Consider the following 15,414-nt stretch of genomic DNA (forward strand, 5'->3'; position numbering starts at 1 on the left):
ACATTGGAAATGACAGCCTAGGTGTCACCACCCCTGGAGGTGTTCAAAAAAACCACTGTTTCAGTGCTATGGCCTAGTTGACAAGGTGGTGATCTGTTAAAGGCTGAACTGGATGATGTGGAGGTCTTTTCCAATCTAAATGATTCTATGATTCCATGATCATAGAGTAATTTACTTCAAGTTAACACTAAAAAGGACAGAAAGAAAAAAAAATCTCAACAAGTCTGTGAAGTTCCAAACTTTCACTCTGTTTCCAGCATTGTGATGGTGTAATTACTTGAATTGCTTATTGTTTTACCCTGCAGAGGATTGTACAAGTCTTCAAAATTATTCTCCTAGAGAAATTCCACTCTCAATTATAGTGTAGTGGGTATTTCTGTAGTAACCAGCAACTACCAAAGTCAAATTATGAAGGATCTTGATGAAAAATAATTTGAGTATGAGCCACATCTTTTCCTTGTTACAGTTTAACTGCATCTAGCAACTAAGCACAACAGCTGCTCACTTCCCTCCAACACCCAGAAGGATCGGGGGAAGAAAATAAGGAGGGTAAAAGGGAGAAAATTCATAGGCTGACTGTTAAGAACAGTTTATTAATTGAAATACAATATAATAGCAATAGCAATAGCAATAGCAATAGCAATAGCAATAGCAATAGCAATAGCAATAGTAATGAAAAGGAAAACAACAGAGAAAGAAATAAAGTCCAAGAAATAAAACCAGTGCAAATGAAAACACCAACTGACAGGTGCCCTGAACAAGCCCTGGCCAACCTTCCCCTAATTTGTTGTAGAAGATGATACCATGGTCTGGAATATCCCTTTGGCCCTCTGGGGTCACCTGCCCCAGGTGTGTCCCCTCCAGTTCCTGGTGCCCCTGCCCATTGGTGGGGTGGGGTGAAGGAGAGAAGGACTCTGTGTGAGCTCAGCAGTAACTGGAACATCCCTGTGTCATCACCACTGTTTCCAGCACAAATTCACAACACAGCCCCACAGCAGCTACTGAGAAGAAAAGTGACTCTGCCCCAGCCAAACCCAAACCACTCTACCCAACACTTGTGAGGCCACACCTGGAGCAGTGTCCACCTCTGGGCTCCCCAGCACAACAGGGAATGGAGAAGACAAAGACAGACTCTTCTCAGTAGACCCCACTGACACACCAAAGACCTTTGGCATAAATTAAAGCATGTGAAATTTCATCTAAACACAAGAATTTTATTTTTTCTTTCCATGGTTGTGGTCAGACACAGTCCTGGGAAATTTGCTTTGCAGGGCACTTGCACCAGAGTAGCTCCAGGTCCCTTCCAAACTTTACCATTTTTGAGTCTGTGATAGCACTTGGGAAGAACTTTTAAGGCTTTTAAGGCAATGTTATGAAAAAGATAAAATTTAAAGATTATAAATCCTGTGCTCCATGTGTCCTGTTTTTGAGTATATAATTCTCCTTTAAAACATATGTGGTTTTGTTTTCTTTTTTAAATTGATCTCAGACAAGAAAGAAAGCTGTTGATAAACATGACACCAGAGCTGCATGTATCCAAAATATCTGTTCATCTTCTTTTGAGCAATAGAGTAGGAAAATAATGTAACTTACTGTTTGGGAATTTTTTACAATAAACAGATAAATAAAGGACAGCAGTTAACAGAAATGCATATATTGAAAGGGAGAATAATTACTAATGAGATTAGCAAAGGCTAAATATCTTTAACAACTCTGATGCAAAAATGTAGATAAACAGGTGAAATTTGATGATGACATGAAATTGAAAAATATCACCAATGCAGAATAAATTGGAATGAAAGAAAACATCAGGTGATTTTAAGGAATATTGCATTAGGAAAAATGAGGAGATTTCACTGAAAAAAATGCCTACACTTAACAGCAGAAGCCCTAATGTTAGCACCAAGACAGTGTCAGAATGATCCTTGGGTTGATAATAGACTGTCACTGTATGTAACCACGAGAAGGAAAACACAGTGCTAGGGTGTGCCAAATTATGTATTGCTAAAGATGGAGAAGTGTATTGCCTTTGTATGAGGACCTGGTGAGTACAGGTTAGACTCCTGAATTCTAGCAGGTAAATGTTGAGAGCAGGTGTGAAGATGACCATAAAAATGGAAAGCCTTTAGTGTGACAGAAGTGGTTTTCTTGTTTGCTGAAGACAAGAAAAGGTAAAAAGAAATAATACTTTTGTACTAAGACAGTGTAAAAAAAAAAGAATATGATCAAATGAGAAACCAAGTAAGCTGGAAATTACAAGAAACAGGAAAAATCCAAACCCTAACTACTTTTAAGATGTGTATTAAAGGATTAGATGATGCCACTACTTGCAAGAGTAAGGAATTTGATTCAGTGACCCTTTCCAGCCCTCTGTGGCCTTCCAGAATGCATCTTTCATTGAAGCATCTAAAAGCAAAGGAGACTACCACATCCAGTGCATAATAAGAGGTATAAAATCAAGGTAAATCAGATTTTTAAAAATGAAAGTGCTACGGTTGAACTACAACTATATCTGTGAAACATTTTTTGCTGGAACTGCAAACTGATTCATCCACATTCTTCTTTGGGAAGAAATGTCAGGCATTTTTATCTAAGCCCTTCAAGTTTAATACAAAATATTGTAACATATTTTACTTTCTATATCACTGAAAAATGGATCAGTTGATGAAGCTTAAGTCTATGAGTCAGAATTAATTCAAAGACATAATTCAAAACATATTTTAACGTCTTAAGTATCTACTCCTTCAAGCACACAGAGTATAAAAGATTTGATTGATATTTTCCTCTTGATTTCAGATGTGTAAAATAAAAGTGTGTACCCTGAGAGCTTTAATTTCTACATTGTAATAAAAAGTGGGTTCTTCCCAGTTCTAAATAGCAATTTGAATGTACTGCTTCATACCATTAACATGAAGAACTAATATGTGTGATTTACCCATCAATATGTTTAATTTTATGAGCTACTTCTGGTAATTTGGAAGTGCTGATTTATTTTTTTCTAGTCTTTGGAGTTAAAAAAACCAACCAAACAAACCCAAAATATTGATAACTGTTCCTGGAAAACTAATTGATTTAGGAAAGAAAGCAAATCTTCCTAATGTATTTTATGTTTTGGAAGCAAATTTAAAACACATATTGTCACTTTTTAGTCAAACAGGAGTTTACTGTGCTGGCAGATATTGTTTTTGCATACGTGCTCATCAATGAGCAAGGCATTTTTGATACTATGTTTTTGTAATATCTTTGCACAACAATAAACTTCTGCCTTTGCATTTCTGTTTTTCAGAAGTGAGTCCTTTGATTCTGATGATTTCACTTAGGGGTCTCCTGTGTTCAGACCTTTAATATGACACGTAGGGTTCATTTTCTGGATCCAGGCTGAGTGTGAATATCTATGAGATTTCTACTTAGATCTGAAAGGTCTCTTAGGGAAAGAGATCTCATAAGAGTTTTGCTACAGGGGGTGAAATCTTCCAAGCACTATCAATACAATTTTGACATTATTAATTCTAAGCTTGAAATGAAGGTGTTTTATGGTCTTACATTTCATTAAAACTCAAAATAGCTTCCTTCACATGAACTATATATTTCTCCTTTTTGAAGAAATCCTTTATTTACTTAACAGTAAATTGACATGAGAATTGGCAGTGAATTAGTTCAAGGGGTTCAGATTAGCTGTGTAGAGTAAGGGGCCACAAAATATTAAATTGCATCTTCCCACAATGCAATATAACCAACTTTCCCAAGAAAATGGCAAAGGAAGTGGCAAAACACACCTTCTCTACTTTCTTAGTTGAAGTTCTAATGGAATGGCTCCACTATTTCTCTGATAAAGATTACAATAAGCTGATTACATTCCTATCCAAGTCAACAAAATCATATTTCTACATTTATGATGGGTTGACTGGAGTTAAAAAAAAAGAGAAGTAATTCTATGGGAAAATTAGGCATGAAAATCTGTATACTGTGTGTCTGTATCCTTTTAGAGATGTGCTGCATGCAGAAAGAATATTCTGTGCAATTTATTTAATCACAATGAAAAATTGCTGCATTTTTTCCAATTGTCATTGTAATGAATTGAGGATAGAAACCCAACAAAGGTCAAAATGTCAGCCCATGTTCTCAGTGATGCATCTAGCAGCTCAGTTAAAGAACTGGATCTAAGGGTGATCTTGTCTAAGACTGACACTTTTAGAATTCAGATCACACCTGAATACATTGAAAGATACCTCCACTGGGGCACAACACTGTTTGGATCTGGACACTCCTTATTGCACTGCCATTAAATAATTTACAGTTTCTGCAATATTTGCCATATTTTGCAGGCAGTGTTTTGGAAAGCTTATAAAAAGTGCCTGTGTATGCTTGGACTAGTGTTGAATCCTATAATCTATGCTATGTGATATTTTAGTCCTGACACAGTATTAGAAAGCATTTTTTGAAATACAAAAGAAAGAAAGAAAATTTTGCAGTAGTTCTGAGGAACAAATATTACATTACGTTAATGTGATATTCTCTGTCTCATTCACTACAACAGAAATTCAGATTTCTGGGTGAGAGCTTTTCTTGACATCTGCTGGGATACAAACACTAAAATCCTCAGCTCTCTAGAAGAATTTTACAGTTATTCCTATTCTGGACAATGAGAAAAATACATAAAAAACTTATCTGAAAATAAACTCTCTTTTCATGGCAAAGTGGGTCAAAAAAGCCCATTCTTATTAATGCATACCTTAGAACAATTAGTCATTTGAATGCACTGATACTACTAAGTATTCATATAGATAAGGCAATAGTAAATGATGAACAAATGAGATCTAACTAAAGCTTTGATTCACTGTGTGAAAACCCAAAGATCCAAGGACTGAATAGGACTAAAAAAGTAATTTAAGTTTTCAGTTTCCTAAAGTGAAGATTATGAGCTGCATCCTTTCTTTTAAAATAATAGAAGAAAACATAAATTTTTACTTAAAGCACTGAAGAAAGGGTTACGTCAAGGGTTACTTCAAGGGTTACTTCATACCTGTGTGTATGAAAATGTCTAGACTCGTGTTCATACTCCAGAGAACAAAGGAAGTGTTGGTACTCCCAGACATCCTCTTAGGGTCTGAATGAGCTTCATAATATGACACTTAAATTTAGTCTTCCCACTTGTTAGGCATCAAAGCTCTTGTTTGTGGTAATGGACATCCAGCCCATTCATTCTCTGGAGACTTGGAAATGATTTAACTGTACACACAACAGAGCCTTTCTGTAAAAACATAATCTTTTCCAAGGAATGTCTTGAGCTCCTTGTTCCTGGCTGCAAACATTATCTTTAGCTGTGTTTACCACATGTCCATTTTTTCAGACACATGCATTTACATGTTTATTACATGATTTCCTGCAAGGTCTCTGATATCATCAGGTCATATCATAGGATCAGGAATGGATCCTAATGGGCTCAGGAAGTCCATCTTCCTTCTTTGATACTAGCATGTAAGATTTGAATATGTTATTCAAACAGAGTGGGTCCTGTTGATGCCATAATTAACTCCTCTCAGTAAGATGTGCTGATGATGGGTTCACTTATTTTGTGGTAAGACAGCATGATGTTTTGTTGGCCACTCTAGTACTGCAAAAGATTTATTGAAGTTCCTTCATTCTTTCTAATATCTGATCCCTACCTGATCTTTCTCTTCCTCGTCCAGTGATGCTTCCAAGGACAGTATCACTCCACAAAAGGGGCAGGGGAAGACGGGTGGGTGCTGAAAGATGCACGAAGAGGAAGATGAAGTTCCCAGGACATATAAGGGAGTGGGGAGCTTGGAGAGCTTGGAGGAGAGAGTGCCTATTGCTCATCAGCTCTTCTAGGGACAACTCACTAAAGAAGGGTTAAATAAGCCCAAGTTGCCAAACATGTTCTGAACTTCCTTTGAAACAGACAAAGTCACTTTGCCTCCTTCTACACTCAAAGAAATCCGGCAAGAAAAAGTACACATAACCCGACCTCCCCTGCCCCCCTCCCAGTCCATTCCCACCAGCTCACATACAACCTTCAAGTCTCCACAGAAATCAGTGTGCCTCTGTCTGTCTATAAATGGATTATTATCTTTTTTTTTTTTTTTTTTTTTTTCTCCAGCAGTTCATGAAAACTCACGGTGGATGAGCAATCAGGTTGAGAGGAGATTTTAAAGAGGCTTTTTCTGAGGCCAAGGGAACAGGTCAAATGCTGAAAGAATCTCCTTCAAAAATGTCATCAATGTGCTCCTTGACTTGCAGGAAAGGCCTGGAAGCTTTGGTACTCAAACCAATTTTTCAAGCTTGACATTTAGGGTAGGAAATGACTGCAAGAGGGCTACATAGCGGCAGCTGTCTGTTTTGGCAGAAATTGCTAGGATCATTGTTTCAATAATATTCAACTGAGATGAGCAACTCACATTTGGATCCTGAGGAAGAAGCCCCACTTGAAGTGGATCGTGATGTTCCCTTCATGGAGAAAACCCCTTTGCCTCTACGAGTTGTTGTCACAGCCACACGGGGACGTTTGAGTGGAATCACTGCACGGGGCGGTGGGGGGACACGGCCATGGTAATCAAACAACCTAGAAAAGATCAAGTCAGCTGGACTCCAGAAAACCCTCTCTGATTTCATGTCATGGGAGCTCTGTCAACTAAATTTGCATGTTATCTTTGAGAAAATTGCCCTTTGAAACCGTAATCACTTTATATCAAGTCAAATTAGATTTCAAGGACCTATGCACATTAAGTGCCTTATTCAGATTTCAGTCACACACCGGTGCACAGACCAGCTCAGATTTTTTGTGTGTCATTTAAATGAAGGATGAATTATGGGACTCTGCTATTTGCTGTATGGAAAATCCATAACTTGCTTTCCACAGGTCCACATTATTTCATTGTTCACAGCCAACAGCAGCACATTTTGTTGTGACATTTCAGCTCCTTTATTACGTGCATGGCTTAAATTCTAGTTTTCTATCTGCTGTTCTTAAAGATGTAAAAGTAAAGTAGAAAAGTGAACTTTCCTGAAGACAACCATCACCATAAAGAAATATCCTAAAGTTTGTGAAATAAAAGTCTTTGCATATGTTCTCTTTATTCAAGAATGAATTGGTGTAGAAATACTAAAATACCCAAGTATGCTTAATAAAGAAAAAAATGTTCAAACCAAAGCCACTGTAGCAGGCAGATATTCATACTTTTACCACTACAGCCAATAAAAGATATTCTATGACAAAAATGAACTTTTGTTCCCAAATAGAATTGCCTAATCCTAAAAATACAGTTATCAATAGCAGGTAACTAACCCCTGTGTAGAGGGAAATAAAGGCAGTAGAAAAGGTAATCAAAGCTACAGATATATTTAGAACATAAAAGATATGTACTCTAGATATGATAGGTCAGGAGAAGGAAGTTTAGAAAAAGAGAATTTCCAGTTCAGAGTCTGAAGCAGAGAGTTAGGCAACATCCTCGTAAAAATTCTCAAATTTACTTGCAACTAGTAATTATGGAATTTAAAACTGCATGTAAAATTTTCACAGTTGTGAATAGTGTCACCCAGCTGGGCAGACAGATACACATTTGAAAAAGGACACACAAGAAACAGTAGTTCACTCACCACAGCATCTAACAGTATGCTGAACAGGAAGCAGAGTCAAATCTTCTAACCCATTTTCTGGCAAGTACATACTGAGTGCTTAAATCAAACCACACTTCTGTCTGTACTGCAATCCTTCAGACAGTGTAACCCTCCTTTTCCATAGCTGTCCACAAAATGTGACACAAAGATCCTGTCACACTCACTGACTGAAATCCATGACCTCAAATATTCCCACAAATGAGCAGCTTCTAGCTGGTGTTAGCATAACTAAAGGATTGTATGTGGAGATGAACACTAAACCACTTCTTTCTACTTTTAACACAAATATTAGTGTTTGTCACTCATCATTCATCATATTAAATTATCTGCAGGTTGGTCACAAACCCCTTTTTTGATGTTACAGGAAAAAAAAGTTTCTGAAGCGTTATAAGCTGTCTTGCAAAAGTTCATAATGTGAATATTAGTCCAAAGGTGAGGTTTTTTTTAGCTTCCAATAGTTTGAATTTAGATAATATAGTGAAATATGAAACTATGCTTACTTTTCTCAGAATATATAAAAGAACAGTTATCTAAGTGACTGTTATCAGTCCATTCCTACTTTTGTTTGTGAAATGAGGCAAAGCTTTTGAACTTGGTATTTTGTCTTATGACGTTCTATATATTTCAATAATATGCTTTATTTTAACAAACAATGCTTCCATTTATAGTTTGGAAGTACTGTCCCTGTTTTTCTTGTGCTTGTAATATGAGAAATAATAAAGAGAATTGCTCAGTTCCCAAACAATTCTTTTCCCCAGTAATCATTAGTGTGCATACAACTCTACCTTTTCTTTCAGTCACCCTTCTAAATTTACATTTCTGATCTTGCCAATCTGTCTTCATATAGTTTTTATTTCAAAGAACTATCCATTCCTGACACCCTTTTTTGAACCCATCCCTGCTTTAGTCAAGGTAAGAAAGACATATTCTCTCTTCAGGAAGGTGAAAAAGCCAATGATATTAATTGGCTGAAATAATAAAAAACAAGATCTCTGGTTTGGGATAAAACATAGAAATTCAGAAAGTTCAGAAGTTCAAAAATTCAAAGAATCATGACTATATTTCTTAATTTGTATTTCCTGCAAATAGTTCATACACCAAATTCTCTATGGATTTTCTTTTCCATGACTACTATATTGAGTTTTTCATCTTTCCCTTCCATCAACCTGTATCTAAGAGTCTGTTCACCTTGCATGGTTTTCATTTTCAAAAGAGCAGCACATCCAGCCTTATGAGGCCAACCTCATATCCAGGTTTTCTACCATAAATGTTCTGCTGTCTTAATTCTGAAATGCTTCTAAATTAAAAAATCATACTATTGAATATATCTATGGATACATTTCACTGTCAATGGTTTTCCATACCAACACAATTATCAAGAGAGACCCCAAGTTCCACAGAAACAACCCTTAACGTCCAATAAGTTTGGTTTTTTTTTTTTATGAAAATGTAATCCTTACAATTAATAATTTCTGCTACCCATAACATACAGAATTAAGGAAAAAACTAGACATATAACTTTAATATTCATGTGGTATAAATGAGAGACACTATTCTGTTTAAAAACATACAATTCCACAGATGAAATTCAGAGCAGTAACCTTGGAAAAAGTAAATAAAAGCCTATGGAAATTAACTCTTTACAGGACATGTGCTACTCCTGCTGCAGAGGTTGGAATGAGCAGGATTAAAATGCTTTGAGAGCTTCTACTTCCTATGTTTATATCTCACTATTTTTAGCTTTGTCCTAAAAGGGGGCATGGTGATTTAGATGCAAAACCAAAACTAGTGTGCTTTTGCTTCTCTCAAAGTTCTTCTGGACTTCTAAACATTCTTGGAACATTCTTGAGGACACACTGTATCTTTTCATGCACATGGATGAAAAGACAAAGCCAGGAACATCATACTGAAGAATTTTGCAGCCACTATACACGGCAGCAAAAGTAAGCCTTGAAAAACTCTATGAAACCACCATTAAACTGTTCAGCACAGCAAATACCCCAAAAAGCTCTTAGAGAAGGATAAAAGTAAAAGACCTGTTTAGTAAGCATAAATTTGGTGGTGGTAATCTTCTCTGTGAGATATTAAAAATAGCCTTCTGATAGAAATAATGCAATGAATAATAGATAAAATCAGAACTGGCCTGTTTAGCCAAAGGATGGGATTATATTATCAACAAACATTAGAAATTATGTAGGATGTACAAAAATAGAGGCACACATACCGATTGTAGAAATCATCTCTGTAGTAATCATAATCAAAGACATAACCACTGTGGAAAAACACAGAAAAACAAGAATGAGCTGGTTTATAGGAAAATACACACTGATTAAAGCTTCTGTGGTAATTTTGGCTTATTGTCAAATTTCTATCCCTTCTTCAAAGTCCTTCCACTTCTTTTGTACAATGTACATTAAGTTTGTCAATGCTGTTGTCAGCTATTGCTGTTTATTTGGAAATGTGAAGCCTAGGGCACACAGCACTGTGTAAACTGTTGACAGCACATACAGCAAGGATTTAACACAGTGAGACAGCTCTGTAATTAAAGGATCATTGTAGTGTAATTCTCTGAGTGATCAAATGAAGCTTTCCAAATCTGACACCCTCTTCTTTTTTGGTCTAACATAGCATCATCAGTGGAGTGGAGGAAGAGAGTTAAATACATGAAAGAGTGGGAAATGAGTGAGAAGGTGAGCTAAGACAGTTACTTTGATTTAGAGAAACATGAAAAAGATTGGACTTCTTGCAGGTCCTTGAGCCCACCAAGTTATTTTCATCAAAAAGAGAAAAAGTAAAAAGTTAAAAACATAAGTGCTAAATAAATGTTACAGGAATGCATTTCCTCTCAGGTTTAGGAAAGAATATGCATACCAATCTGGGAATTATACATACCAATCTGGGCAGGCACCATCATAGGAAACAAACACATCCAAAATTGCAAAAGTCCATGAGAAAACTATTTATGAGCTGTCAATAACAATGCCAATGCCAGACTGTTCTTCCTGGTTTTGCATTCCATTAGCAACTTTCTACTTTTGTGATGAAGAAATAGCAAAGAAGTCTTATCTATCTCACACACCCAAAAAACCCCTAAAGCCAACAAACCATTGAGTCAATAAAGGCTCTTTGTGGAAAAGTCACAAGGATTTATTATGCTGCCTAGTAACACATTTTCTAAGTTTTTCCCTGTCCTGAGAAGGAAAATTATGAATAGTAAGGGTGAGAAGTGTGAAGAAATGATGACAAAAGAAGGAGAAGCTTTCAGTAAGAAAGGAAAAAGGTAGAAAAGACAGAGATAGAAAGCACAAAGCACAGAAGAAAACTTACCCTGAAAATAGAGGGACATGATAGAATGATAGTGTAATATAGATTGGAAAAGACCTTAAAGATCAACTGCATATTAAAGAAGTTTTGCTTGTCAGGGAATGAACTTGTGGATAATTTCTGCTCCTGAACATTGAGCAAAATGGGGATTTTAGTGCATAATATGAAGAATGTGTCAAGCAGGTCAGGGCATAATTTTCACCTCTGCCACATCTCTTTCACATGCAAGTGAAATTTGCCCAATTGCAAATAATAGAATATATTGTACTCTCTGCCTGCACAATATTGCAGTTGAAGATCATGAGAGCTGCAGACAACCGTGGCCCTTTTTGAAATTTATTTGAGAAAAGAATTCCTAAGATGCATTTCATGTGAAACACTTACTAAATTCAAGAGCCCTGAGAGACTAGAGCCCAGCAGCAGGTAAGGTGTGCATGGCAGAGGATGCAAAATATCATTAAATAATAGTAGACTATGTACAGTGATCAGGTTTCTTTATCTTAATGCAAAACTAGATTTTTTTTTTCTGAAGTATATGACAGCTCTTAATTTGTCCTTAACTCCAATCTATATGAAACTAAGAAGTAGCAGGTATCAAAGCTATTATTTTATTTACAGCTATTCACAGCTTCCTAGTGGTTTTATTTAGCTGAGTGATTAATAGCTTCAGTAAGCCCATACTTAATATTCAATGTGTGTTTTTTAAATAGAAGATAACAGGCAATTTGAATAAAAAATATTAAATTTAAAAGCCTTGTCACACGAAACCTTTTGCCTGGAGTTGACATTTATTTAATTTGCATAAAGACCGGACAAATTCACTTTTTCAAGGTTGAAGACCATGAAGCTGGTGAAGAATAATTCACTGGCACCAGTTAGAGTAAGGCTGAAGGACGACTGTATTTTTCTGTAGAAACTCAGCTCTGGCTTACAGGACAGAATAAAGACTGCTGGCCCCTCAATGGGTATGAAAATTTTAAGTTGAATGATGATGTTTCATCTGTAATAATAGGTTGAAGAGATTATAGTGTGAAAGCAACCAGTACATCTCTCCATCTACACCCTTAATTGCTCCTTCTTCTGCATGTCATGGGACAGACAAAAGATTTGGTCAGTGCTGCAGTATAACACCCAGCACAAAATTAGCACAGATAGTCACTGGCACTGAGATCAAGGTGACTGCAAGGCTCTTAACCTCTTGAGAGTTATTCCTTAGCAACCCAGCAGCCTGTGTAATGGAGGCCACAGGTAATCACTCATACAGTGTTGAATACCAAATACTCAGCAGGTCAGAAGCAGAGAAAGGTTTAAACAAGCCTGTGACTTGGTGGAGTCAGCAGTTTCCTAATGGTACTGTAAACAGGCAGATTACCTAGCCACAAACATATGCCATCTCTACAATATTAACAGTAGAACTGTGTGCATGGTGCTGTATTGATGCAGTAGACAGTAAAAGACACTGCTTTATGTGTGTCTCACAATGAGACAAAGAAAACTCATCAATAAAAAGTGCTTCTACTAAGCAAAAGTCATGGCTCCTTTTCCTAACTTTGCATCACCAAGACAATCTTGTACCAGCTGTCTCTTTTTTTGGTTTCATTTAACACTATGCATATCTTTAAAACTGTGTATGCCTAAAGAATAAATTATTCCCCCATGACCATAATTTCAGAGCTATGATGCTGTCTGTATTCAAAGCTCCTGTGTGTGTCAGCAGTTGCACATGTGCCAAACAGGCAGTGTTATGCTCCTGCATCTTTGAAATAAACTTATGGATGCTATTATGTCTTTATATAACTGATGTTGAAAACATGCTACAACAAAAGTACAATCTTTTTTCCATTCTCTATGCTATACCCTCAAAAGGTGTTTATAAACTAATGATCACATCTTGTTTTAATTTAGCTCTGAACATTAGTGGTATAACTGACTTCTGTGGGGTTATTCTAAATTTAAGAGAGTTAATGAAGAACAGAGCAGAAATACCTTTTGTTGTTTTCCTGTCAACAAGACTTTTGTCTTCCATTTAAATCAGCCTTAGCTAATATAGCTTTTTCTTTCCACAGGTACAAAGATATATTTAAATCATAAGTGCTGACAAACCAGGTATAATGTATCTTAATTTAATTGACAGTGCTATCACCATTTCTACTGTCTGTTGCTTCTCTGTTGTGAGACCTGAATAAAAATATTAAATATAAAAGCAATAGTCCTTCAATCAAACTCTTTTTGGGAAGCATATATCAACCTTATAGTTGGAACTAGTGTTCCAACCATTTGTGAAATAATTTCTCATGTCATGGGGAAAGAGTGTTAGAAATTGCTCCTGTTGAGAGCAAAAGAAAATCAGTCTAAACTGGTATGATGTTAAAAAGGAAGTTGGTGAGGGTAACTAGATGATTTAGAGAAGAAGTATTGTGAGATGGAAACTTTCCCAGCTAGAAAATCCATCAGAGGGAAGTTACTTTCATGAGCTACTGAAAAAAATGGTGGAGATTTCAGTGGATGGTTACCTACCCTCTCAGACATGAATTAAATTGGTGGGCTGAATCTCACCTTTATTTAAAGAAAATTCAGTTTTAGTTAAGGATGAGAATGCTGATAGAAGGGGAGGAACACTGCTGTTTTGCAGTTCAGACTGTATATTCTGCAGAGAAAGAGAACATTCTCCAGAGCCTGCTTTTTTGCTGACAGACTTACTGTTAAAAGGCAATTTTTTTCAGTGATTCCTTCAACTAATATATTAGACATTTACAGGAAAAAAGAGAGGTCTGGAAGAGGAAAAAAAATGCAGAGAAGTATTTTACATTCATTCCCATAATGAAGTTATGAGGGCAAATAGGTATAGTTGAAAAGAACAGCTTAACACCAATATCCCCAATCACTTGTCCCAAAATACCAAACAATTAACATAATCCAGTATCTGTATATTTCAATTAAGGATTAAATTTCATAATAATTTTGTAACCATTAGTTAATAAAAGTTTTTTGTTTCATTTTCCAAATTCTGTACATTTATTTAATTAAGAGCAAGATGTATTTTTTCCTGAGTTTGGAAAACATAAGGAGTTAAGTTTCCAAAAGTGCATTATGGAATGCAACACTGTAAATGGATATTTTTTTTCTGCAAAACTGAACAATTGATTGCAATTCTAATCTGAAGAGGTGAACAGGCTGACATACAGTACTCCATTTTCCATTAAAGTATCTTTCTGCAGGCACTAGGTAGAATTTATTTGCAATATTATTAGGCTGTATTTTTTCTGTCTCTCAGTATGTTCCTTCTCTACTCTCATCCTTTCTTTCAAGAAGTCTTATCCCAGTGAAATGTATTTCAGGGAAACTCTTGAACTTACTGTGCAACCTGAATTTAAGGCAAAACTTGGGCAGATATTCAAAGTTTCACATACACAATCAGGTAACTAAAACACTAAGATGTTTTCCTGTAGAGGAATAGGCAAAGCTTGTGAGGTAGACAAGAACAAAGACATTGAGATCAATGTTCATACTCTGGGAATCAGCTGGTTTCAGAGGTGTTTATTTGGAAGCAAGACAGACAATAGTGATGCAGGCAAAGCTAAACCCCAAGAATTTTCTGTGCAGATAAGTATTAGAATTCCTCCTAATTAAAACTATTTAGTGTAGCTGCAGGTACAGCCTGTGCTAAACAATGCTATCCTGATGCTCTTTAGAAACAAAACAGTAGCTTTTTAATTTAAGGATATCTGTATAAATCTACTTCATATCTCCCTGACCTTTCTCTTCCTATTGCAAAACAATTTTTCTGTCACCTAAAGTAATGTCCAATTATTTATGTTTCCCACGGGAACATTTCAAAATAAGGCAAAAAAAAAAGATTTCCAGTGGCCCAACCACTTTGCAAAGAGTCCTTTAATTGTATAGTCTAACTGGGGGGTTCATAATGCCCAGATGGTATTTTTTCTTTCCTAGTAAATGAGAAATTGGTCCTGCCTCTTAAAAAACTGTTTTAAATTCAGTATGTTCAAGGTACTACTGTCAAACCATACACATGTGATTGATTATCCAATTTGTTAATAATATTGTATACATTGAGGGAGTGTTATTTGACTTGGTTTGACAGCTACAGCAGACTCTTGTTGACAGGTGTAGAATTAAGTGATGGGTTTAGTATTTCCACGGCATTTCACTGAACAGCAGATTAAATTAAAATCATAGTAGTAGCACTGGAGTTGAAAGACTAACTATTTAAGATTACAAAAACTGAAACTTTATGTACTTTTCAGATAAGATGCCTTAGAAGCACTGAATGAAACACAAAGGCACAGTTCACAAAAAATTAATCAAGTGAAATGTGACAATGTCAGAGTTCATGTAAAAGAAAAAAAATCTAGAAAATTGCATCACGTGCTTTCCTTTCCATTCTTCAAACTGTCAAAAGGCTTAAGTTAAATTTTTGTTCTCATTTACATC

At 36.0% G+C, this 15,414-nt stretch overlaps 1 protein-coding gene across 4 annotated transcripts in view; it reads right to left on the reverse strand.

Annotated features, from left to right (window-relative positions):
• Positions 1-15,414, reverse strand: part of RALYL (RALY RNA binding protein like) — a 364,670-nt gene that overhangs the window by 27,495 nt on the left and 321,761 nt on the right. For 2 of the 4 annotated variants that reach the window (XM_056485415.1, XM_056485414.1), the window contains 3 exons: positions 9,863-9,910; positions 6,420-6,583; positions 5,667-5,747 (listed from right to left, as the gene is read on the reverse strand). In XM_056485415.1, coding sequence (XP_056341390.1) covers positions 5,667-5,747; positions 6,420-6,583; positions 9,863-9,910 — 293 coding nt within the window. The remainder of the gene's footprint in view (positions 1-5,666; positions 5,748-6,419; positions 6,584-9,862; positions 9,911-15,414) is intronic. The other 2 variants (XM_056485416.1, XM_056485417.1) reach the window with 1 other exon arrangement.

The sequence above is a fragment of the Oenanthe melanoleuca genome, chromosome 2 (genome assembly GCF_029582105.1).
Source record: "Oenanthe melanoleuca isolate GR-GAL-2019-014 chromosome 2, OMel1.0, whole genome shotgun sequence".
NCBI classification, from domain to species: domain Eukaryota; kingdom Metazoa; phylum Chordata; class Aves; order Passeriformes; family Muscicapidae; genus Oenanthe; species Oenanthe melanoleuca.